The 23822-nt window shown below is 40.9% G+C and overlaps 1 protein-coding gene across 6 annotated transcripts; it reads right to left on the bottom strand.

Annotated features, from left to right (window-relative positions):
• Positions 1–339: 339 nt before the first annotated feature.
• LOC121650850 lies at positions 340–20153 on the bottom strand. 6 transcript variants are annotated; one of them, XM_042002610.1, is made up of 16 exons: positions 20032–20137; positions 19354–19469; positions 18862–19024; positions 18544–18736; positions 17810–17905; positions 17033–17128; positions 16254–16349; positions 15533–15628; positions 14869–14964; positions 14204–14299; positions 13540–13623; positions 11253–13422; positions 11050–11103; positions 10782–10928; positions 9681–9763; positions 340–368 (listed from the first exon to the last, which is right to left on the bottom strand). In XM_042002610.1, the coding sequence occupies exons 1-15, from the start codon at positions 20091–20093 to the stop codon at positions 9696–9698; spliced, it is 3633 nt and encodes a 1210-aa protein (XP_041858544.1). In that variant the 5' UTR covers positions 20094–20137; the 3' UTR covers positions 340–368; positions 9681–9695. The 6 variants fall into 6 exon arrangements, with proteins under 6 accessions (XP_041858544.1, XP_041858543.1, XP_041858542.1 ...); XM_042002609.1 differs by lacking the exon at positions 340–368 and having other exon boundaries at positions 9662–9763; XM_042002608.1 differs by lacking the exons at positions 340–368; positions 9681–9763 and adding an exon at positions 9770–10697.
• Positions 20154–23822: the final 3669 nt, after the last annotated feature.

The raw sequence follows: 23822 nt of genomic DNA, 5'->3' as shown, positions 1-23822 counted from the left end.
CATAACCCACCGACCATGCCCCGTGGGGGACACCCCAGGCGGACCAGAGGACAGCGAGCCCCAGGCACCAACCCTGGATATTGAGCCTCAAGTGGCATTGGGCACCCCCGCTCCCCAGGAGGTCCCCCAGGGTAAGACAGGCCAGGAGAGGTCGCCCCCCACAACCGGGCCATACAGGGACCACAGCTAGTGAGCCGCCACCGACCCTGGAAGATACCCACCCCCCCCACATGCCTAACGTGGAATGAGAGGATTGGGGACAGCGGCAGAGCCCAGACCCACAGCACACCACCCCCAGGCCCCCCCAGGTCCCCCCCACAAGTGCACTTAACCCCGCCCCAAACACACACACAAACACATGCACGCAGCTATATCCTTGTACACTCCCGCTCATCCTAACACATACATGCCTCCTCACCCCCACCCACACAACATAAACACTCACACAGCATACAACCCTCACACTCTCATTCCCCAGCCCCCCCCTCCCTCCCACCATGCCCTGTGGGAGACATCCCTGGTGGACGAGAGAATGGCGGGCCCCAGATCCGGCCCTCACCGCCATCCCCAGCCACCCCCATCACCTCCCACCCAGATGCGGCCGACCGGGCATCCCCCAAGATCAGCAGCCCCTCATCAGTGCAGCCACCCTGGTTTCCGGCCCCCAGGGCAACCACCTCCCCTACCCGCCCCCGGCAGCACCCCGGAAAGGAGGGGTGTAAGGTGTCCCCATTGTCCTCCTCCTCTTCCCCGCTCATGACTGTTTGTGGTGAGTGTGTTTTTTGCAAGTAAAACTGTGGCACTGCCCCCCACTCTCACCCTCCATGCACCACATGACACGCCCCCCAAAAGTTGTTTGTGTTCTGTGTTGGTGTTTTGATGTCTAAGTGTAATTTAAACCGAGAGGCTAGTCGCCACAGGGTGCAGCTAAGGAAGCCACTTGGTAGGACCACAAGGCATGGAGATAATAATTGTCAGGTGTGTTTTCATTGCAGTGTGGGCAGATGTTTGATTGTGACAGACCCATCCTGAACATCCTTTGTCCTGTATAATTTTGAATTGTATCAGTTGCATATTTGAATTCTTTGTCATTTTAAAGGCGTTTAAACATATTTGTGACCATTTATCTTTATTAAAGTTACTGGATAAGTCAGCCTCCCATTTTGAAGTTGGAAGACAGATTGAGTCCTCTAGTTTAGATAATAGTCTATATGTTTTTGATAATAGCTTTGGGGCATTGAGATTCATGAATTCTGCCACCCTAATAGGTAGCTGTAAGTTTAATTGATTAATGGTATATTTTTTTACATATAATAGATTTAAGCTGGTGATATTCTAAAATTTTTTTGCTATGGATTCCATATTGTGAAGTGAGAAGAAGAATGAGAAGAAGTTTCCATTTTCTATTATATGTTCTGTTTTATTCCTTTATTTTTCCATTGAGTAAAATTGATAAGCTTTCTGTTTTGCAGGATGTCAGGATTGCTCCAGAGGGGTGTAAAATTACATAGTAAAAGTGAGGATTTGGTTATTTTTAGAAATTCCTACCAAGCCACTAAAAAGGACCTGATATTAATGCTTTTAAAACAGTTATGTGTTTTGATGGCTGAGCTGATGAATGGCAGGTCAGAGATAACCAGATCCTCACATAATGCTTGCTCTACATCTAACCATGGTTCATCCAGACTGCTAGGTTTAAGCCATTGGGAGATATACTGCAGCTTTTTAGCTATGAAAAAGTGATTAAAGTTGGGTAGCTCCAATCCACCTCTATCTTTAGTCTGTTGTAAAGTTTTTAGACTGATACATGATGGCTTGTTTTTCCATAAAAATTTAGATATATGTGAGTCCAGTGACTTAAGCCAGCTGGAGAATGGTTTAGTGGGTATCATTGAAAACAGGTAGTTTACTTTAGATAGAACCATCATTTTAACTGTGGCAACCCTCCCCATGAGTGATATGGGTAAGCGCTGCCACCGTGAGAGATCATCCTCTATCACATAAAAATAGTCTTAGACCAGTTAATAGACCAGTTAATAGAGTAGTCAGATATTGATGAGAATGTGTTAATAAGTGTGATTGTCTGGGGGAGAGATGCCGGCAGGTTCTGGAGGAAAAGTAATACGTCATCAGCATAAAGACTTATCTTATGTTCTATATTTTCAGCATGGATTCCTTTACTCTCCTTTACTTTCCTTTATTTTGTCTTATGGCAGCAGCTAGGGGTTCAATAGAAATAGCAAAGAGTGATGGAGAAAGGGGACAGCCCTGTCTGGTTCCTCTCTGCAAACAGAAACTTGGAGTAGTTTGATCATTGATCTTCACACATGCATTTGGGTTGTTATATAACATTTTTATCCAATCTATGAAAGATGACCCAAACCCAAATTTATTTAATGCTGCAAATAAAATTTCCAGTTTACTCGGTCAAATGCTTTTTCTGCGTCTAAAGAAATGACTGTGGATTCCAGATTATGTAGAGTAGAATAATCTATGATGTTAAATAATCTATGCATGTTAGTAGAAGAATGTCTACATTTAATAAAGCCTGTTTGGTCAGGATGTATTATTAGAGGGGCTATTTTTTCTATCCTTCTGGCCAAAGCTTTGCTAATTATTTTGAGATCTACATTTATTAATGAAATTGGACGGTAACTGGATGGAAGTGTTGGGTCTTTTCCTGGTTTTAAAAGTAGAGTAATATTAGCTAGGTTCATATTGGAATGTATTTTTTGTTTTTCCCTTATTTCTAATATCATATTGTAGAAGGTGGGTGCCAGCGTTGTCCAGAATTCTTTGTAGAATTCTGCTGGGTAACCATCTGGACCTGGAGCTTTATTGATGGGTATATGCTGGAGAGCTTCATGGAGTTCACTGACTGAAAGGGGGGAATCCAAGACCATAAGCTTAAGATCAAATAAAAAAGCCTCTTTTTAAAAACATCAACAGTCTCTGCAGCCCTGAGGTTCTCTGGCAGGCCGTTCCACGGACGAGGGCCGTAACAGCGGAAAGAGGCCTCACCATATGTCTTGGTCCTCACTCTTGGAACAACTACTAGACCGCTGCCAGAGGACCTCAGGGTCCGCGAGGGTTCATAATTTAAAAGCAAGTTGGATAAATAAGACGGCCCAAGACCATTAAGACATTTATAAACTACTAAAAGAACTTTAAAATCAATCCTGAAACACACTGGGAGCCAGTGCAGCAATTTTAAAACTGGTGTAGTGTGTTTCCGCCCTCTGGTCCTCGTCAGAACTTGTGTCGCCTAGTTCTGAAGTAGCTGTAGGTTCGAAAGAGACTTTTTGGAAAGGCCAGAGAGCAGGGCATTACAATAATCTAATCTACTAAAAATAAAAGCAAGCATCAGCATCTGCGTGTGTTACGCATGGACTCCACAGAGACATAGGCAGGTTAACGATACTTTATTGATCACCATAAACTCAAAGTAAGGATCATACTAGTACCAACAATGGAGGAAGTGATGGGGGGAGAGGAAAGCCATGGCATGGGAGGCTGCAGGACTGGAGCTGAACATGGCTGTGGCGTCGGACGCTGTAGAGCCGGACAGGACCGGGGAGCAGGCATAGAAGGATGCAGGACAGGCACTGACCGTTGCTGTGGCGTCGGACGCTGTAGAGCCAGAGTGGACCGTTGCTGTGGTGTCGGACTCTGTAGAGCCGGACAGGACTGGGGAGCAGGCGTTGGCTCATGGGACGTGAGCCTGGGAGCTGGAGGCGACATTGGAAACATGAGCCTGGGAGCTGGAGGCGACACTGGGGATGCTGGCGTGGAAGCCGGAGGCGACGCTGGAGATTTGGACTGTGATCTCAGACCTTCTGCACATGCAATGGAGTACACCACCCATGCCTCTTTTACCAGCTCAACCAGACCCGGTAAAGTCAGAAGAGCTGGCCTGGCTTCCAGCTGGGTGACTAGGTCCACAGCCACACGTACCCCATAGAGGGCCCAGGGTACTTAGCCATCTTGTCCACATAGGCTTTCAATGCGGTGTGGACCACCCTGAAGTCCTTCGGGAAAAGGAGGACCTCTAGGTCCAGCAGCAAGTCCTCAAAGATTTATTTTCTCCAGTATGTTCTCCAGTTGTGGGCGGACCTTCTGTTACACATGGACTCCACAGAGACATAGGCAGGTTAACGATACTTTATTGATCACCATAAACTCAAAGTAAGGATCATACTAGTAGTGACAATGGAGGAGGTGACGGGGGGTGAGGAAAGCCAGAAACAGACAGGGAGTGAGTCCTTGGTGAGTGTAGGATTAAGGTCCGACAGGGAGTGACTGAGGTGCTGGTGTATATGAGGACCAGGAGACAGGTGTGACTGGTTGGACTTGATTATGGTGAGCAGATCAGGACCAGGTGTGGAGAATCTGAGATGAGCTGCCGGAGGCCTACCAGCCCTGGCCAGGTGAGGTTGTAACAGCGTGCTGGCAAGAGAGAGAAATGGGAAGACTCTGTCAATGTTTTTAAGATGATAAAATCCTGTCTTTGTGACATTTCTGATGTGTGGAATAAAATCAAGCTTAGAGTTTAAAAGAACACCCAGATTTCTCACACACTGAGAGGGATTGAAATTATGTAGTTTTGGTAAAATGATCTCTCTCTTGTCTTCAGGACCAATAATTAAAACTTCAGTTTTGTCCTGATTGAGCTGTAAGAAGTTGTCTACCATCCATGACTTAATATATAAAAGACAGTTTAAAAGGACATTGACTGGCTCCAGGTCATCAGGAGACACGGAGATGTAAAGCTGTGTGTCATCAGCATTGCTGTGAAAATCAATGCTGTGTCTTCTGATGACATCCCCAAGAGGTAACATGTACAAATAAAAAATATTGGGCCTAAAATTGATCCCTGTGGAACCCCACACTTGACTTCATGGATTTTGAGGAGCATGTATCCATATTTACAAAGAATTTTTGATCTGTGAGATAGGAATAAAACCATTTTAGAACAGTACCTGAGAGGCCCACCAGACTTTTGTCTGTCTAGTAAAATCTGGTGATCAACTGTATCAAAGGCGGCAGTAAGATCCAGTAGAACCAGGACAGAAAGTTTCTGTGAGGCCAAGTTAGATCTAAGATCATTAACAATTTTTTAAAGGGCCGTCTCGGTACTGTGGTTTGTCCTAAAACCATACTGATATTTTTCTAAAATATAATGTTTATGCAAAAACTCATGTAATTGCATAAAGACAAGCTTTTCAATAATTTTACTTAAAAAGGTAAGTTGGAGAAAGGTCAGTAGTTATCAAGATTGTCTATCTCTAAATTACTCTTCTTCAGAAGGGGCCTCACCATTACCGTTTTAAAGGCAGCAGGGAAGACACCTGTCTGAAGAGAGTAATTTACTATGTTTAAAAGCTCACAAACAAAGAAACCATAAATGTTTTGAAAAGTGATGTGGGAATTGGGTCAAAAAGGCAAGTTGTTGTGTTAAGTTGGGAGAAAACTCGACCAAGCATCTTTGCATCAACCAGGACAAAACTCTCCAGTGTTTCCTCAGGTAAAAACAAAGCTTCAGGTCTGTTTAAATCAAAATGTTGAGATGAAAGACTGTATCTAATGCTATTGATTTTACTTCTGAAGTGGCATGCAAAGTCCTCGCATGCAGCATCTGATGCAGGCATAGAAGACTTATTAAAACTTGTGTTTATTAAAAGATCTATTGTTTTAAAAAGAAATTTGGGGTTGTTCTTGTTTTCTGTAATAAGATTGGAAAAAAGAAGGGTTCTGGCTTGTTTAACTGTTTTATTGTAGGATTTCAGTTGTTCCTTAAAAATTTCTACATAAATGAATAATTTTGTTTTCCTCCATTTCCTCTCTGCTCTTCTGCAATGTCTTTTGAGTTCTTTGATTTGCTCATTCCTCCACGGTGGTGTGGGTTTGGATTTAAATTTTTTAGTTTTGAGAGGAGCTACAGCAGCGATAGCTGACTTAAGTTTGCTGTTAAAATGATCCACAATAAAATCGTATGATGCAGGTAAAATCTGAGCAGGAGTTTGGTTTAAAATTTCAATAAAATTTGCAGCCACTTCAGAAGTAATATATCGTTTCCTCACAGTTCTCACTGAGGCCTCCTGTTGGCTAAAAGTGGTGATGTTAAAAAACACATAGTAGTGGTCTGACACAGCCAGGTCAACAACAGAGGGCACACCAGTGGACAGACCATAGGTTATGACCAAGTCCAGGGTGTGTCCTCTGTTGTGAGTAGGTTGTGTGACATGCTGTTCAAAATCTAGACAGTTTAAAATATTTAAAAACTCCTCTGCAAGAGCATCAGATCTGTTGTTAGTGTGTAGGTTAAAATCACCTATTATTAAAATTTTACTGTATTTTGAGTGTATTACAGTTAAAAAGTCAGAAAATTCTTGTATAAAGCAGGAGGGGGGCTTGGGTGGTCTATAAACAGTCACAGATAAAATAGGTGGGTTGCTAAAAACAAACGCTATTCAAACGATATTCAAATGACGAGTAATTATCAAACAATATTTTTGCTAAAATTGATCCTCGAGCAATTGATGGAGTACCACCCCCTCTTCTGCCTCCCCTGACTGAAAATAAAAAAATAAAATTTGGGGGAGAAGCCTCATTGAGGATAGCTGGAGCATCAGCATCAAGCCAGGTTTCAGTTAAAAAGAGACAGTCAATTTTATTATCTGAAATAAGATCATTGATTATAAAAGATTTGTTTAAAAGAGAGCGGACATTTAGAAGTGCCATGTTAAAAGTCATAAGTGAGTTTCTTTGTTGAGTAACAGATCTGGAAATGGTAGGGGCTATGGGAATGGGACGGAGACATCGGATGATAGAGATATGTGACTGAGGGTGTTTGTAATGCCTATTGGTGACGAGTACTGATATATGATGGTGAATAAGGTCGGGTTGGACTGGGGATGTGTTCTGGCTGTGATGTCAACCAGAGAATAATTTGAAGGAGCAGAGTGTGAGTTCAATATTCATGGAAAAGAGTTGTGATCCTGTTTGATTTGGATGAATGCCATCTGATTTAAAGAGGTATGGTCTATTGTAGAAGGATGAGAAGTTGTCCACATATGGAATGCTGATGGAGTTGCAGAAACCTTTAAGCCAGATATGGAGCTGCTGGAGGCGACTGAATGTGACATCTCCAAAACGGGGGGGCGGTGGTATGGAAATTATGCATTGTTGTGTTTAAATGTGTTCTTCTGGGGAGACATGGTAAGCATCCTCTAAGGATTTAATTCTGAGTTCTAACTCTGGGATTCCTTCTTTTTCTTATGAGAAGAGAAGGAAATTATTTTCCCTCTCATTACTGCTTTTCCTGCTTCCCAAAGAACACACGCTGAAGTTTCTGGTAAGTCGTTATTTTCTAGATATAAGGACCATTCTCTTTTAAAGTAGCTGATAAACTCAGGATCTTTAAGTAATGACGTATTAAATCTCCAGTTTCTAGTTGCTGGTTTATTGCTCTTACTTCTCAGAGTGAATGATACTGGTGCGTGATCACTAATGCTAATAGGGTGGATTCTGATTTCTGACATGTCATTCATCAGCGAGCTGCTAGTTAAGAAATAATCTAATCTAGAATAAGAATGGTGAACTGAAGAGTAGAAGGTGTATTCTCTTAGTGTGGGATGGTGAGAGTGCCAAGCATCACAGAGACCAAAATCCTTCATGTACTGTTTAACAGTTTCTGAGGATTTCCAGACTCGATGAGTTGCTGTGGTACTATGTTTGTCCAGTATAATGTTAAAATCACCTCCTATAATTAGTGTGTTATCTGAGTGACCATAGAGTGAGGCGAAGAGGGAGTGAAAGAAGGAGGGCTCATCGACATTTGGACCATATATATTTGCAATACATCACTTAAAATTTTTAATAGATAATGTAACTATTATAAATCTGCCTTCTGGATCTATGATTGTATTATCTATGTCAAAATTTAACCTTCTATTAATAAGAGTTGCTACTCCTCTCTGCCTAAATATATAACAAGCTGAATACACGTGTGGAAACTGGGTTGTTGAGAGATGATCTATTGTTGAGTTTGATAGATGAGTCTCGTGGAGTAATATTATACACTACCGTTCAAAAGTTTGGGGTCACTTCCCTATTGAATTCCATGGCAAAGTGACCCCAAACTTTTGAACAGTAGTGTATCTGCTTTCATTTCTTGCAAACAATTGAAAAATTTTAACCTCTTTTCCCTTGTGCCAGCTCCACACACACTCCAAGTGACAAATGTGAGTTCGTTCATGAACCAACCACAGAGATGAGGGCTATATGCATATTACTGAAGTGTGTGTGCGTGCATCCCACTGCTTCTCTGCGTGCATGTGTATCTGCCAGCTGGTTGTGACAGAGATATGTGTGTGCTTGTGCTGTTCTGTGTGCGTTCCTGTGAATCATGAAAAGTGCTGATGTGTATATAATATAATGACAAGTGTTACCGTTAACTATTAAAAGGTTGGAGAGAAGAAGTGTAAAGAGTGAAAAGAGCGACAGTGCCAAAAGAAAAAAGTCATTTAAAAAACGCATCTGTGCTGAGAGCAGTGTAGTGGAGACAGACAGTGGATTTACTGTTAACTAAATGATCTTTTATGGCGGTTTTATGGATATAACATGATCTAGTGAGAATACAGGAAAATTAAAGCACATACCAAGTCAGTAGAGCCACAGAGTGAAGTCCGGGTCGCGGTACAGCTGTCCATTAATAAATAATTTATCCACAGCGATGACAGCGCGAGCACCTTCAGTGATGGATTTTTTCCTGATGGGAAACAGGACTTTCCGTTGGTCCAGGATCTCTCTCGGATACTGGTCATTTACGCCGAAGTTCGTTCCCTTTAGTTCGCAGCCCTGGTTCTTCACCTGCTCCTTCTGTTTGAAGCTGACGAACTTCGCTACAATAGGTTTTGGTCTGCTGGACCTGGGTTTCCTCCCGCCGAGCCGATGGACTCTGTGAAAGGAGATGTTTTTCACCGCTTCCTCCGGGAGCTTCAAGTGAGCTTTGATTAAGTTTTTCACCGTGGTCTCGGGGTTCTCCTCCGTCTGCGCTGGAATCCCTGCTAATACCAGGTCCTCTCTCTCTCTCTGCAGTTAACTGAAATAAAAATAAAAACGAGAGTTTTTAAAAAAACGAAAACTAACTGAAACTGTATTGTGTGTTTACAAAATGAACTAAAACAAACTAAAATTAAAGCAAAAATGTCCTCCGTTTTTGTTTTTTATAAATTTATTTTATACATAAGGCCTCGGGGTTGATATGAAATCTATTTACTTCGCTCTGCCGGATTTACGCCAGGTGTCTGCGTCGTACGGCACCTGAAGGTCCATGACGTCACGTGTCAACAGCATGTCCGCCCGCGCCGGCTAGCATGAAGCTACGGAGAAAGTTAGGAGAAAGCGAGGAGAGACCTGTTTGGGATTTCTTACGTTATGACCATGTCAAAGTAAAGTACCTTGTAGAAGAAGCAGGTGGCTCAATATGTGGAAGGAAAAACCACGAATCTGAAAATCCATTTGAAAAGCTGCACATGAAGGTTAACCAGGAATCCCTGGACCAGGTAGCCTTTCTGCCCCCCTCCCCGGAAAGATAAGCTTCAGCCAGGCCAAGCAGCATGGGGAGGGAACGTGAGTCACAGACACACTCTGTTACACACACAGAGAGTCTCGCACACACATACTTGTCTCTGCTACATTGTAAGGACCCAAGACCAGACCATGCATTTCGGGGACCACCCTTTCTGAAGGTCATACAGCACTGAAAAAAATCAGGCAGAATGCTTAAGTGGCCATAATAAGATATATTGGTTAATTTTATCAATAAGACAAAGTTGAGCTTTTGACCTGTCCTGACCATGCTTTTTGGGGACTTGTCAGGTATTTAGTCACTAGTGGGGTCAATATATACACACTGTCGGTTTTTCTACCTTTCTTGGGAAGAATATCACACTTTTTAGGTTCAGCATACATTGAGGGCACCAGTATATGTTGTTGCTATAACAAATAAAATGCCATACTTTTGTATGTGCAACACACATTTAATATGTATGAAGAGTTAACATCTGTACAAATATCCTCTTCAACAAAATTGAGAGAACAAGCCATTGGAATTTTAAATGAAAAAGACAATAGATTCGATTAGATTCAAATCCCTTCAATGGTTAATTCCTACATTAAATGAAATGAGAAATCCTTAAGCATAAACTGAAATGCACATTTTACATTAAACAAATTGGTATCTAAAAACAAAATGGCCCCAGAGTTAAGTTTTTTTTCTAACATCAAAAATTAAGGACTAAAGTCATGGCCAAAAACCTTCGAGTTAAAAAATAATGAAAAAAACAAAACATTTGTTGCATCTTTTCCCTATCCGCTTCAAAACTTGCAAGCAAAAAAAAAAGGAGTAGTCTAATTTACATTATGGAACAAAAAAAAAACAAATGGCCCTTAGTGTACCAATAAAAATAAACTATCATTCTAAACTTTCTTTTTTAGGGCTGTGATGCGATTCTTAATGTAAAACTTGATGGCCAACCAATTTCTTTCTTTTAATGCATCTTTTTCCTGTTGAAGACACTTGTCGCAGTCACTTTTTCCAGGTACACGACAGGAAGTGATGAAAGACATCATGTGTTTCTCCACAGCAAGGGTCTCCTCCTTCTCCCACACCTTTCTCTTGAATGCTCTGCGAGCTTCATAAACATTAAATTAATACAATACAGACTTTGGATCCAGGGAGAGGAACGTTTGAGCCTCTCTATATAGGCTAATTTTACCTTTATTCTTCCCTTGCGACTTGAATTCTGAGGATTGTGAAGGCATCATGTCACCTTGCTCTGTTTCACATCTCTCAACATCCATATGTTCCACATCTGGTATTGCAGTCATCTTTGTCTCCATCTCAGTGGATGTAACAGCTTTCTCTGAAAAGAAAAAACAAAAAATAGTAAAACCCCTCCCAACAAGGATTATCTTTCATTACTTAAGGACTTTACTTATGTATTCCAGGGTAAATGTCACATTTAGGACTCCAAAAATATTTACCTTGTGTGTCAGACTGATAGCCGTCCTCTGCGTCACTGTCCACATGCACATGCTCTGAGTTTGTCAGATGTTAGAAAAGGGAAAGAGAGAAGGAAAATGAACAATTGAATTGATAAATAGGTGTCAAGAATTCCCATAAAAACACAATACACACATCTCATCATCTGGTTAATTAAATATTCAAAGAAATAAATAAGTACTACCATCAGGATCAATGCAGATATCATCCAAGCTCTTGCCTTTGAATTCTGCCAGACGTCCCCGCTCCATTGCCAGTAGCACTTTACTAATTTTAGCAAGTTGGAGGGTACCTTCAGGAAGTCTGTAGAACTGGCGATGCACTCTTATATCATGGCCGAGAAAATCAGCCAACTGGTCCAGCTCTGTATTACTGAGATTTAAAACTTGAGAAAGAGTTCCCGTTTGCTTGCGCAATCTGGTAGAGGTGAGATTTTCTGGATTTTTGGCACCACAGACACTGGCAAAGTGCTGAAGGCAATCTGATCCACGGTAGCATGTCCAAGCAGATGGTCTTGCAAATAGGTAAGTATTACTTTCAGGCACCCCACATTCTTGACGTTTAGAAACAAGCCTATCCAATGACTGCTGCATTGTTGGAGTCAAAAGAACAGGAACTTTTCTTTCCCTTTTGCCTCTGATCTCTATCCTCCTGAAATGTTTGCAGAGTTTTTTTTCAAGCTCAGAAAGAGCGTCATTTACATCATCTGGACCATGTGAGGCATTTGAGGATAAATAGGCAGAGAGAGGTATTTTCGACACCTCTCCTGCTCTCCGTCTGTTGAATAGGATCACTTGAGCCAAAGTTACTTTTGCCAGGTTTGCCCATGTCTGGGGTGATGTCTCTGTAGACAGTTCACTGTAACAATGTTGCTGTTGTACTTCTAAATAAGACTGAAGTGTCTGGACATCTTGAGTAAATGGAAGCAACTGAGGTGCATTCCACTTTGCTTCCCGAAGGGTTCTAAGTGATGCAGCGGATATGAATTCGTTCCATCTGGCCTCGTATACTTTTCTGAATGCATGAGCAGATTTTGCTTCACTGTAGTTCATCTGAACATTTGCACGGCTTTCAACAAGTTGTGAAACCTTATTCAAATTGTGTCCAATTTTTAGAGCAAGGCTCGGGCACTTGAATGTTTTGGTTTCATTGACATACCCTGCCAACTGTCTCACTGAGTCAATGACATGCATGAAATTTCCTGGTAGGACGTGATCTTTCATAGTTTTCAAAGGGGTCATTCCCCTGGAACATATTAACAGCCTGCCCAGTTCTCGCATTTTTTGGCGAATGTATTCATGTTTTGCCACATCATAGCCAAGCCTGTTGAATAGGTGCTCACCATACTCCATGATAAGGGAATCGGATTTGACAGCTGAATAAACTTCATCTTGGAGCATACAGTTTAACATTTTCCAAAATTCTGTTGAGACATCTGGCGGTGGGGGTACTGCAAAGGCACAAAGAGCCTGGACCCGTGTTTTGCCAGGTTTCTTTGATGTCCCAGGTTTGAACTTGCAGATTGACATGTGCCTCCAAAGGATTTTTTTTCTGAAAAAGCCTTGGCAATAAATACAGTGAAGAAAATCTTGCACTTTGGAATCTTCTTGAGGTAGTTTACGTGGCACAAGATTTCCAGTGCCAGTATCTAGTACCTCAACATTGTGTGCAAAGTTGCCTCTGTTCCTCAGATGTTCCAGATGCAATCTTCTTTCTTTGGAACCTTTAGGAAGAGCCATAGCCTGTGCAACTTCTGGTTTGCTGTGATGAGCACGCTCCAAATGTCTTGCTATTTTTATGAATCCCTTCTTACAGAACAAGCAGTATTGCTTTTTGTTGTACTTCCTTGATCCATTGTCCTTTTTTTGTACAGCAGGCATAAAAAGTGTGGGGGAAGCTACATCTTCTGTAACTATGGTGGTAGACTTGTCAGAAGAGTCTTTAAGAACAGTAGCGGAATTTATAGAGTGGTCTTCAGTGTTCGATGTTCCACTTTGTTCCGATGACAGGGCCCCACGAGTGCATGTTCGACTGGGTAAACTGTTTGGGCGTCGCCTTTTAGATTTTGGACAAGAATGCTTTTCTTTAGTGGGTGAGCGTCCTCGGTTAGGACTCTGAGCTGAAGTGCTATTATAGCTATTATCTTCTGCTGTTGAGAATAATCCATGTTCAGAATGAGCAATTTCTATTAACCTTTTGAGTTTCGCATGTCTCTCATTAGTAATCTCAAGGATGTCATTATTGTCATCAAAATCAGAAGAATCTTCACAACTCTCAGGAACATATTCTTCCCCACTGCCACTTGTGCAGGGGTCAAAGAGCTCATCCGATTCAAAATCAATGACATTCTTCATCTTTAGAAAAAAAATAAATAGAAAAAACATATGTAAATGGAAATTATAATTTTTACAAAATTGTAAAAACATCGAGAAGCAACATGATTAATATAAACTACAAAGGCGCCATTTTACCTGAATGCTTTTAGTCCGTCTCAATCTAGGGACAAACTCTTCCTGGTCAGAAGAAGTAGAATCATATGGATGAGGAAGAAACCTCTAAGGGATTGAAAAGAAGTATTTTTAAATACTATGATCACTAATAACATGTGTAGAAGAAATAGATATAAAAATTATCTGTAAACTTGTACTGTTATGTTATACAGAAGAAACACTGGTCCTGTCAAAAGACACAGTGAGAACTAGGTTACAGATCTAAGATAAACAAATCAAGTCTAAAGGAAATGTTATATAATCTCTGCAATAAACTAATTCTTCGAAGGTCCTCACAAGTATCACAAGCCAGACAACTGTGTGTTGTCAGTGAAATAAAACCTGGGTCCTCACAAGTATCCCAAGCCAGACAACTGTGTGTTGTCAGTGAAATAAAACCTGGGTCCTCACAAGTATCCCAAGCCAGACAACTGTGTGTTGTCAGTGAAATAAAACCTGGGTCCTCACAAGTATCCCAAGCCAGACAACTGTGTGTTGCTAACATGCCATAGGATCATATAAATGACAACAGAAAGGATTTCTGTGGAGTAAATACATCTGAAACAGCAGCATCTTTCATCTAAAGAATAAGGAAAAGTAATCACCAGTGGCAACACTGCACATCCTTCATTAATGAAGTATTTACCCGTTTTGTAGACAGTGACGCCTCCTCTGGAGCCTGGTCTGACCTTCCAGGGACCTCGGCTTCAACAGATGCAGGCACATTTGACTGATTGTCAACCTGTACAAGGAATAAAATGGTTATCAGCTTCACACCGCACATCACTAAACAATTACATGCATTTAAAATACAAATAACGACCAGAAAAAGGTCACAAAGTAGAAAAATCTTCTTCAAATCTGACTATTTTTATTCAAAGATGGTACAAGCAGGCTGGGAGGTACCACATATGTACCATGTCTGACCTCTACTATGATCACTAATAACGTGTAGAAGATTTAGATGTAAAAAATGATCTGTAAACTTGTACTGTCATCTGTTATACAGAAAAAACACTGGCCCTGTCAAAAGACATAGTGAGAACTAGGTTACAGATCTAAGATAAACAAATCAAGTCTAAAAGAAATGTTATATAATCTCTGCAATAAACTAAATCTTCGAAGGTCCTCACAAGTATCCCAAGCCAGACAACTGTGTGTTGCTAACATGCCATAGGATCATATAAATGACCACAGAAAGGATTTCTGTGGAGTAAATACATCGGAAACAGCAGCATCTTTCATCTAAAGAATAAGGAAAAGTAATCACCAGTGGCAACACTGCACATCCTTCATTAATGAAGTATTTACCCGTTTTGTAGACAGTGACGCCTCCTCTGGAGCCTGGTCTGACCTTCCAGGGACTTCGGCTTCAACAGATGCAGGCACATTTGACTGATTGTCAACCTGTACAAGGAATAAAATGGTTATCAGCTTCACACCGCACATCACTAAACAATTACATGCATTTAAAATACAAATCACGACCAGAAAAAATCACAAAGTAGAAAAATCTTCTTCAAATCTGACTATTTTTATTCAAAGATGGTTCAAGCAGGCTGGGAGGTACCACATATGTACCATGTCTGACCTCTACTATGATCACTAATAACGTGTAGAAGATTTAGATGTAAAAAATGATCTGTAAACTTGTACTGTCATTAGTTATACAGAAAAAACACTGGCCCTGTCAAAAGACATAGTGAAAACTAGGTTACAGATCTAAGATAAACAAATCAAGTCTAAAAGAAATGTTATATAATCTCTGCAATAAACTAAATCTTCGAAGGTCCTCACAAGTATCCCAAGCCAGACAACTGTGTGTTGCTAACATGCCATAGGATCATATAAATGACCACAGAAAGGATTTCTGTGGAGTAAATACATCGGAAACAGCAGCATCTTTCATCTAAAGAATAAGGAAAAGTAATCACCAGTGGCAACACTGCACATCCTTCATTAATGAAGTATTTACCCGTTTTGTAGACAGTGACGCCTCCTCTGGAGCCTGGTCTGACCTTCCAGGGACTTCGGCTTCAACAGATGCAGGCACATTTGACTGATTGTCAACCTGTACAAGGAATAAAATGGTTATCAGCTTCACACCGCACATCACTAAACAATTACATGCATTTAAAATACAAATCACGACCAGAAAAAGTCACAAAGTAGAAAAATCTTCTTCAAATCTGACTATTTTTATTCAAAGATGGTTCAAGCAGGCTGGGAGGTACCACATATGTACCATGTCTGACCTCTACTATGATCACTAATAACGTGTAGAAGATTTAGATGTAAAAAATGATCTGTAAACTTGTACTGTCATTAGTTATACAGAAAAAACACTGGCCCTGTCAAAAGACATAGTGAAAACTAGGTTACAGATCTAAGATAAACAAATCAAGTCTAAAAGAAATGTTATATAATCTCTGCAATAAACTAAATCTTCGAAGGTCCTCACAAGTATCTCAAGCCAGACAACTGTGTGTTGTCAGTGAAATAAAACCTAGGTCCTCACAAGTATCCCAAGCCAGACAACTGTGTGTTGCTAACATGCCATAGGATCATATAAATGACAACAGAAAGGATTTCTGTGGAGTAAATACATCTGAAACAGCAGCATCTTTCATCTAAAGAATAAGGAAAAGTAATCACCAGTGGCAACACTGCACATCCTTCATTAATGAAGTATTTACCCGTTTTGTAGACAGGGACGCCTCCTCTGGAGCCTGGTCTGACCTTCCAGGGACCTCGGCTTCAACAGATGCAGGCACATTTGACTGATTGTCAACCTGTACAAGGAATAAAATGGTTATCAGCTTCACACCGCACATCACTAAACAATTACATGCATTTAAAATACAAATAACGACCAGAAAAAGGTCACAAAGTAGAAAAATCTTCTTCAAATCTGACTATTTTTATTCAAAGATGGTTCAAGCAGGCTGGGAGGTACCACATATGTACCATGTCTGACCTCTACTATGATCACTAATAACGTGTAGAAGATTTAGATGTAAAAAATTATTTGTAAACTTGTACTGTCATTAGTTATACAGAAAAAACACTGGCCCTGTCAAAAGACATAGTGAGAACTAGGTTACAGTTCTAAGATAAACAAATCAAGTCTAAAAGAAATGTTATATAATCTCTGCAATAAACTAAATCTTCGAAGGTCCTCACAAGTATCCCAAGCCAGACAACTGTGTGTTGTTAGTGAAATAAAACCTGGGTCCTCACAAGTATCCCAAGCCAGACAACTGTGTGTTGTCAGTGAAATAAAACCTAGGTCCTCACAAGTATCCCAAGCCAGACAACTGTGTGTTGCTAACATGCCATAGGATCATATAAATGACAACAGAAAGGATTTCTGTGGAGTAAATACATCTGAAACAGCAGCATCTTTCATCTAAAGAATAAGGAAAAGTAATCACCAGTGGCAACACTGCACATCCTTCATTAATGAAGTATTTACCCGTTTTGTAGACAGTGACGCCTCCTCTGGAGCCTGGTCTGACCTTCCAGGGACTTCGGCTTCAACAGATGCAGGCACATTTGACTGATTGTCAACCTGTACAAGGAATAAAATGGTTATCAGCTTCACACCGCACATCACTAAACAATAACATGCATTTAAAATACAAATAACGACCAGAAAAAGTCACAAAGTAGAAAAATCTTCTTCAAATCTGACTATTTTTATTCAAAGATGGTTCAAGAAGGCTGGGAGGTACCACATATGTACCATGTCTGACCTCTACTATGATCACTAATAACGTGTAGAAGATTTAGATGTAAAAAATGATCTGTAAACTTGTACTGTCATCTGTTATACAGAAAAAACACTGGCCCTGTCAAAAGACATAGTGAAAACTAGGTTACAGATCTAAGATAAACAAATCAGCCTAAAAGAAATGTTATATAATCTCTGCAATAAACTAAATCTTCGAAGGTCCTCACAAGTATCCCAAGCCAGACAACTGTGTGTTGTCAGTGAAATAAAACCTAGGTCCTCACAAGTATCCCAAGCCAGACAACTGTGTGTTGTCAGTGAAATAAAACCTGGGTCCTCACAAGTATCCCAAGCCAGACAACTGTGTGTTGCTAACATGCCATAGGATCATATAAATGACAACAGAAAGGATTTCTGTGGAGTAAATACATCTGAAACAGCAGCATCTTTCATCTAAAGAATAAGGAAAAATAATCACCAGTGGCAACACTGCACATCCTTCATTAATGAAGTATTTACCCGTTTTGTAGACAGTGACGCCTCCTCTGGAGCCCGGTCTGACCTTCCAGGGACTTCGGCTTCAACAGATGCAGGCACATTTGACTGATTGTCAACCTGTACAAGGAATAAAATGGTTATCAGCTTCACACCGCACATCACTAAACAATAACATGCATTTAAAATACAAATAACGACCAGAAAAAGTCACAAAGTAGAAAAATCTTCTTCAAATCTGACTATTTTTATTCAAAGATGGTTCAAGAAGGCTGGGAGGTACCACATATGTACCATGTCTGACCTCTACTATGATCACTAATAACGTGTAGAAGATTTAGATGTAAAAAATGATCTGTAAACTTGTACTGTCATTAGTCATACAGAAAAAACACTGGCCCTGTCAAAAGACATAGTGAGAACTAGGTTACAAATCTAAGATAAACAAATCAAGTCTAAAAGAAATGTTATATAATCTCTGCAATAAACTAAATCTTCGAAGGTCCTCACAAGTATCCCAAGCCAGACAACTGTGTGTTGTCAGTGAAATAAAACCTAGGTCCTCACAAGTATCACAAGCCAGACAACTGTCTGTTTTCAGGTTTGTGATAATCAGTTTCAAATGTCACTGAAATCAAATTGAGGTCCTCACAAGTATCACAAGCCAGACAACTGTTTTCTCACAGTTTCTCATTGATTACTAAACCCTAGTTTCCTTCAAAAGTTAAATTGAAACCTAAAATTTGATTTTCACAAACCTCTTGCCTCCATGGCCATTCTGTGCCTCCATAGTCGTACGTTATCTCTTCTCCAGGATCGATGTCACGCAAGGCAAATAGGCAGAGGTGTGGCTTGCAGTCTGTCAATATCTTCTTGATCTTGCAATTTGGATTCTTGTGATCATCATTGACTAATCTTCCAAGACTGTCATCCTCTTGAGATGCATCAATGCTTTCAAGAAGAAATGATAAACTCTTTAATGTTAAAAAACTCAAGAATGTATAAACTTTAACAAACAGCAGTATGCCACTATTTTCTTTAAATTTAGTTTACTTAATTCAGTTCATAAGACTTACCACCACCATTTGTCTTTCCAGTAAAAATCAAACATAAACACAGTGCATTTACTGTGATATATTCTCCTCCTCCTTTGAGATTCTGCTGAACTTATCAATTCCCCTCTATATTCCACAACAAAGTCTCCTTTTTGAAACTGGGTGTTTGCAAACACACCTCGCCCTAATGTGAAAATACAGAGAAAAACATTTTAAGCCCATGGAAAAGTGTTATTGTAACATTTACATTTTTTTTTGTCCAGCTTTGTAGCATAATGATGATCTGGTTGCTGTGTTGTGCCGAGCAAATTTCTTTTGCCAAGAGGAGCTTTCATTTGAAAGGCCCCTTTTGATCATTAATATTTTCCCTTATTTTTTTTTTAATTTAAATTTTTTTTGTTTGTGTAATGGACTGACAAGATGTAAGATTGCTATACATTAACCAGGAAAACACTCAAACATATAATCAAATTTGAGTACATGAAAAGAAAAATAACAGATAATATACAGTACCTTTGAAAGGGTTTATAAATTTAACTTCCAAGTGTGCCTTCTTATCAATGCCTTGTGAAACGTGTTCGGCTGCATCTTTGGAAGGAGCTTTCCTGCGTTTTCTTGAAGCCATTCCTCTGTTGATTAAATGCAGCTTGGTTTTAATGTCTTTAAGCATCGAATAATCACAACAATTTGATGATTTTTTTTATCAAATGAGAAAAATTATCTCTTGTTATATCAAGTTAGAGACCACAGCTTCTTTTTTTTTTTAATTTAAAAGGTGTTATTAAAAAGTACATTTTAAAATAGCGTGTGCTTGGTTCAAGGCCATCTCTGACCCAGAGCAAGCACCAGCTGACACTGAGGAAACCACGTGCCCCACATAGCATTAGCTTGAACACCTAGCTAACAACAGCAAGAACCAGAGAGTCAGCTATGCACTAAGCTGCTCGACAGGAGTGCATAACTTACTATTACAAAGATGTTTTAACGAACTGTGGTGTAGGACGACAGCATAACTTACAAAAAACAGTTTGATTGAAACGACCAGTTGGCTAATTATCTCAGCCACGTGCGGCTGTAAGCTAACTGTTGCTAGTTTAAAACTATTGAACCCCCATTTGTGTCAGTACAGGCCGCATTTAATCCATTAAAACCATGCGGTAAACTAGAAATGATACTAACGAAATAACTTACATTGTACAAGGAGCTGCAGTTTCCTCACAGCAACGGCATGTCTCAGACGTGTCGGTGAGCATCTAGTGAAGGAACGCTTGGTTTATCATATGGGGACGTCCTGTGTGGTGATACACTATTGACTTTGACTCACTAAGCACCACCCACTAGAAATATACCAATGCATTAATCAAACCATCCCATCTTTTTGATAGTTTTAGTTATTTCTCTTCAGTGGTTATTTTTATAAGCAATGACACAGTAAAATAAATTAAAAAATAAATAGAATAGATACAAAATAATTTTTCAATAAAAGGTAATACCACTCCCACCCCCCAATGTATTATGTATGGCAGCATATTATCATATAAAAGACACTTCATGGCAAAAAATGTGTGGAGGAAATAATTAAATTCTCCTGAATGGTCCATTTTATCATTTTGCAGTATTGTTTTTTTCAGGTTCGAAGAAGAAATTCACAAACAGTTTCACATTTATTCTATAATGTTAGTGAGAGCAGACAGACAGAAAGACAGACGGAGAGACAAACAGGCAGGCAGAGTCTCGCTGTCTCTCTCTTTCTCTCTCTCTCTCATTACAGACCTATATCTAATCCCCACTTTTTTGTCTAAAATTCTTGAAAAATTTGTTCGAAATAAACTTTAAACATTTGAGCATAAAAAAGCATTTTTAAGAATTTCAGCCAGGATTTAGATCTCATCATAGCCCAACGAGAGATCTTGTGAAGGTTACCAATGATCTCATGGTCTCAGATAAAGGACTCATGTCTCTTCTTACCTAGAGTTGAATATCAGTGCTGCATTTGATAACATTGACCACAACATTCTCCAACAGAGGTTTGAACAAAAACATAAAAATGAAAAGGTAAATACTGTTTTTATCTTAAGTGGAAAACTGTGTTGTAGTACGGGTCTTAAGGATAAAAATACTAACAATAATTACTTAGAAGAAAACAAGGATTTAAACCATCATTATTGCTGGCAAAAATTATCTCCGGCATCTTTTCTTGTTTTTTTTCTCTTTTTTTTATACGAGCTGCTGAAGAAAATTTCATTTTGCCCGCCTAATGACAATAAAAGATTGTTGATTCTCATTGGATTTGACGAAGCTTCACACTCAACACACTCTCTTGTTTATTCCCAGTGTTATGAAGAGGATGTAAAGAATTATCTGTTATGTACAGAAGCTTGTGCAGCATTCTGTTCTGGAAAGGCAGCTCCAGAGTCAGTGGTGTAGTCAAGGGTATACAAAGGTATACAGAGTATATCCACTTATATTTCAGTCTGCACTGGGTATACACCCTCACAAAAAACCCCTGTGATGTGCACCATTCCTTTTTATCTGCAGGACTAATTGTCCATTTTTTCCCTAGAAGGATAGTGAAGCCATGACCCAGCCTACTCTGCCTCTAACTGGCTAGTTCTTACTATCTTCACTGGTTGAATTGGTTAACTTTAAATGAGGCAGGAGAACTGATGAGTCAATCAGAGGCAGAGTTGATTGAATGTCCCCATGAATGAACATCAACTATGAACATCTCAGCTATTGTTAGCAATGCTACACCAGTGCAGCACTCATGCCCACTCTGTACTCCAACTTCAGGAACAACTTTAGATGAAGACATCAAGCGTGGTGAGCTGGGTCTTTGTTATCGCTTGGGCCAAAATAACAAAATTTAGAGACTTTGAAATCATGTGACAAGCAAATGCTACAGATGGATTTTTGGGGTAAGCTAAAGGTACTTTCTTTTTTTTTTTTTTAAAGGGCAAAAATTGAGTATAGGCTACCCCATAACTGTCAAGTTTTGGATTGAAAATAAGGGAAATGGTCAGGTGCCCATTTCCAATTGTCCCACCACCCCAACCAAGCTCCAGTGTTCCTGACATTTTAATCAACTGATACATAAATAAACAGTGTTGTGCAGGAATGGGTTTGATGAACGGCGTTCACTGAACACGTTCATATTTACAGTTAACGGTGAACTAAACAATTCAGTTTTCATACACTGAACATGAACGAGAGCGGCGGTCAGTTTGGCAAGAATGCGCGGCACACGCAGTTCACGTTCACGCTCATGTGAAAAGTCAGGTTTTACGACACTGTTTACGGCAAACACCATGACGGTCCAGCCTGACTTCCCGCACAGTGTTACCAACTTAGCAACCTTGTCGCTATATTTAGCGAGTTTTCAGACCCCTCTAGCGACTTTTTTCCAAAAAGGCGACAAATCGAGCGACTATTTCTGGAATTACTGGAGACTTATAAGATTTCTGGAGTCCGACATAAAACCGTGTATGGTTAGCTTTTTCTTTGAGTGCAGCGGGTTCTGCCGCTCCCCCCTCCCTCGCTCCCTCTCTCCCTCGCTCTTTCATAAGCGCTCACAAGGCTCAGTTCTCATACATCAGCTCTCCAGCGCTGAGTTGCGATCAGAGCAGGAGACGTTTACCTGCTTCATGTTCAGTCTGAGAATGAAACAAGCAAAGCTGCTGCTGGCTGATCCCACCCTGGCTGACTGCTGGATAATGATTATTATAAAGAGTAAGGGCAAACACATTTGAATACTTAAAATAACTAACATGTTGTTGGCCCCTAATTAATCTAAACTATTCAATCATTCATTCATTTTCTGTACTGCTTAATCCATTAAGGGTCGCAGGTGGGCTGGAGCCTATCCCAGCTTTTATCAGACGAGAGGTGGGGTTCACCCTGGACAGGTCGCCAGTCCATCCAGGTAATCTAAACTATCCATCCATCCATCCTCTTCCACTTATCCGGGGTCGGATTGCGGGGGTAGCAGCCTAAGCAGGGAAGCCCAGACTTCTGTCTACCCGGCCACATTAGCCAGCTCATCCAGAGGGATCCCGAGGTGCTCCCAGGCCAGCCGAGAGATGTAGTCCCAGCGTGTCCTGGGTCCCAGCGTGTCCTGGGTCTACCCCGAGGTCTCCTCCCACGCCATCCAGCCGGCCGAGTTCTTCTCGGTTCACCGCATGGACAGAACACAGGACTCGGGAAAGTCAAGGAGAGGCGGCGTGTGTTTAATGGTGAACAGTAGCTGGTGCAACAACGCGAGCATTGTTCCTCTCACTCGCTCCTGCACACCCAACCTGGAACTACTAACCATCAAATGTCGCCCTTTTTATCTACCTCGGGAGTTTACATCGGTCATAGTCAGCGCCGTTTATACTCCACCTCAGGCGGACACGGACACTGCTTTATGCGAGCTGCATGAAGCACTCACACAGCACCAGACACAACACCGGGACGCTGCGCTTATTGTGGCGGGGGATTTCAACAGTGCCAACCTCAAACGCGCAGCGCCAAACTTTTATCAGCACATCAGCTGCCCCACCAGGGGTGAAAGGACACTGGACCACTGTTACACTACAGTGCGGGACAGTTATAAGGCTCAATCTCGCCCTCCGTTTGGGAAATCCGACCACGCCGCCATCTTCCTCATGCCAAAATATAAACAAAGGCTCAAGCAGGAAGTTCCGGCTCGGAGGGAGGTGTCACGCTGGACGGACCAATCGGAGGCCGCTCTGCAGGACGCTCTAGATAACGCAGACTGGGACATGTTCCGGCGCAGCTCCGATGACGTCAACATGTTTACGGAAGCGGTTGTGGGATTTGTAGGAAAACTGGTGGACGACACGGTTAAGAAGACCACCATCAGAACTTTTCCGAATCAGAAGCCGTGGGTGGATAAATCCGTCCGCGATGCTTTGAGATCCCAGTCCGCGGCGTATAACACGGGGCTCGCCAGCGGAAACATGGACGAGTACAAGACCGCG

Source organism: Melanotaenia boesemani, chromosome 12, assembly GCF_017639745.1.
Source record: "Melanotaenia boesemani isolate fMelBoe1 chromosome 12, fMelBoe1.pri, whole genome shotgun sequence".
Classification (NCBI taxonomy): Eukaryota; Metazoa; Chordata; class Actinopteri; order Atheriniformes; family Melanotaeniidae; genus Melanotaenia; species Melanotaenia boesemani.
The sequence above is the reverse complement of the archived record's forward strand: the minus strand, read 5'-3'. Positions and strand labels throughout refer to the sequence as shown.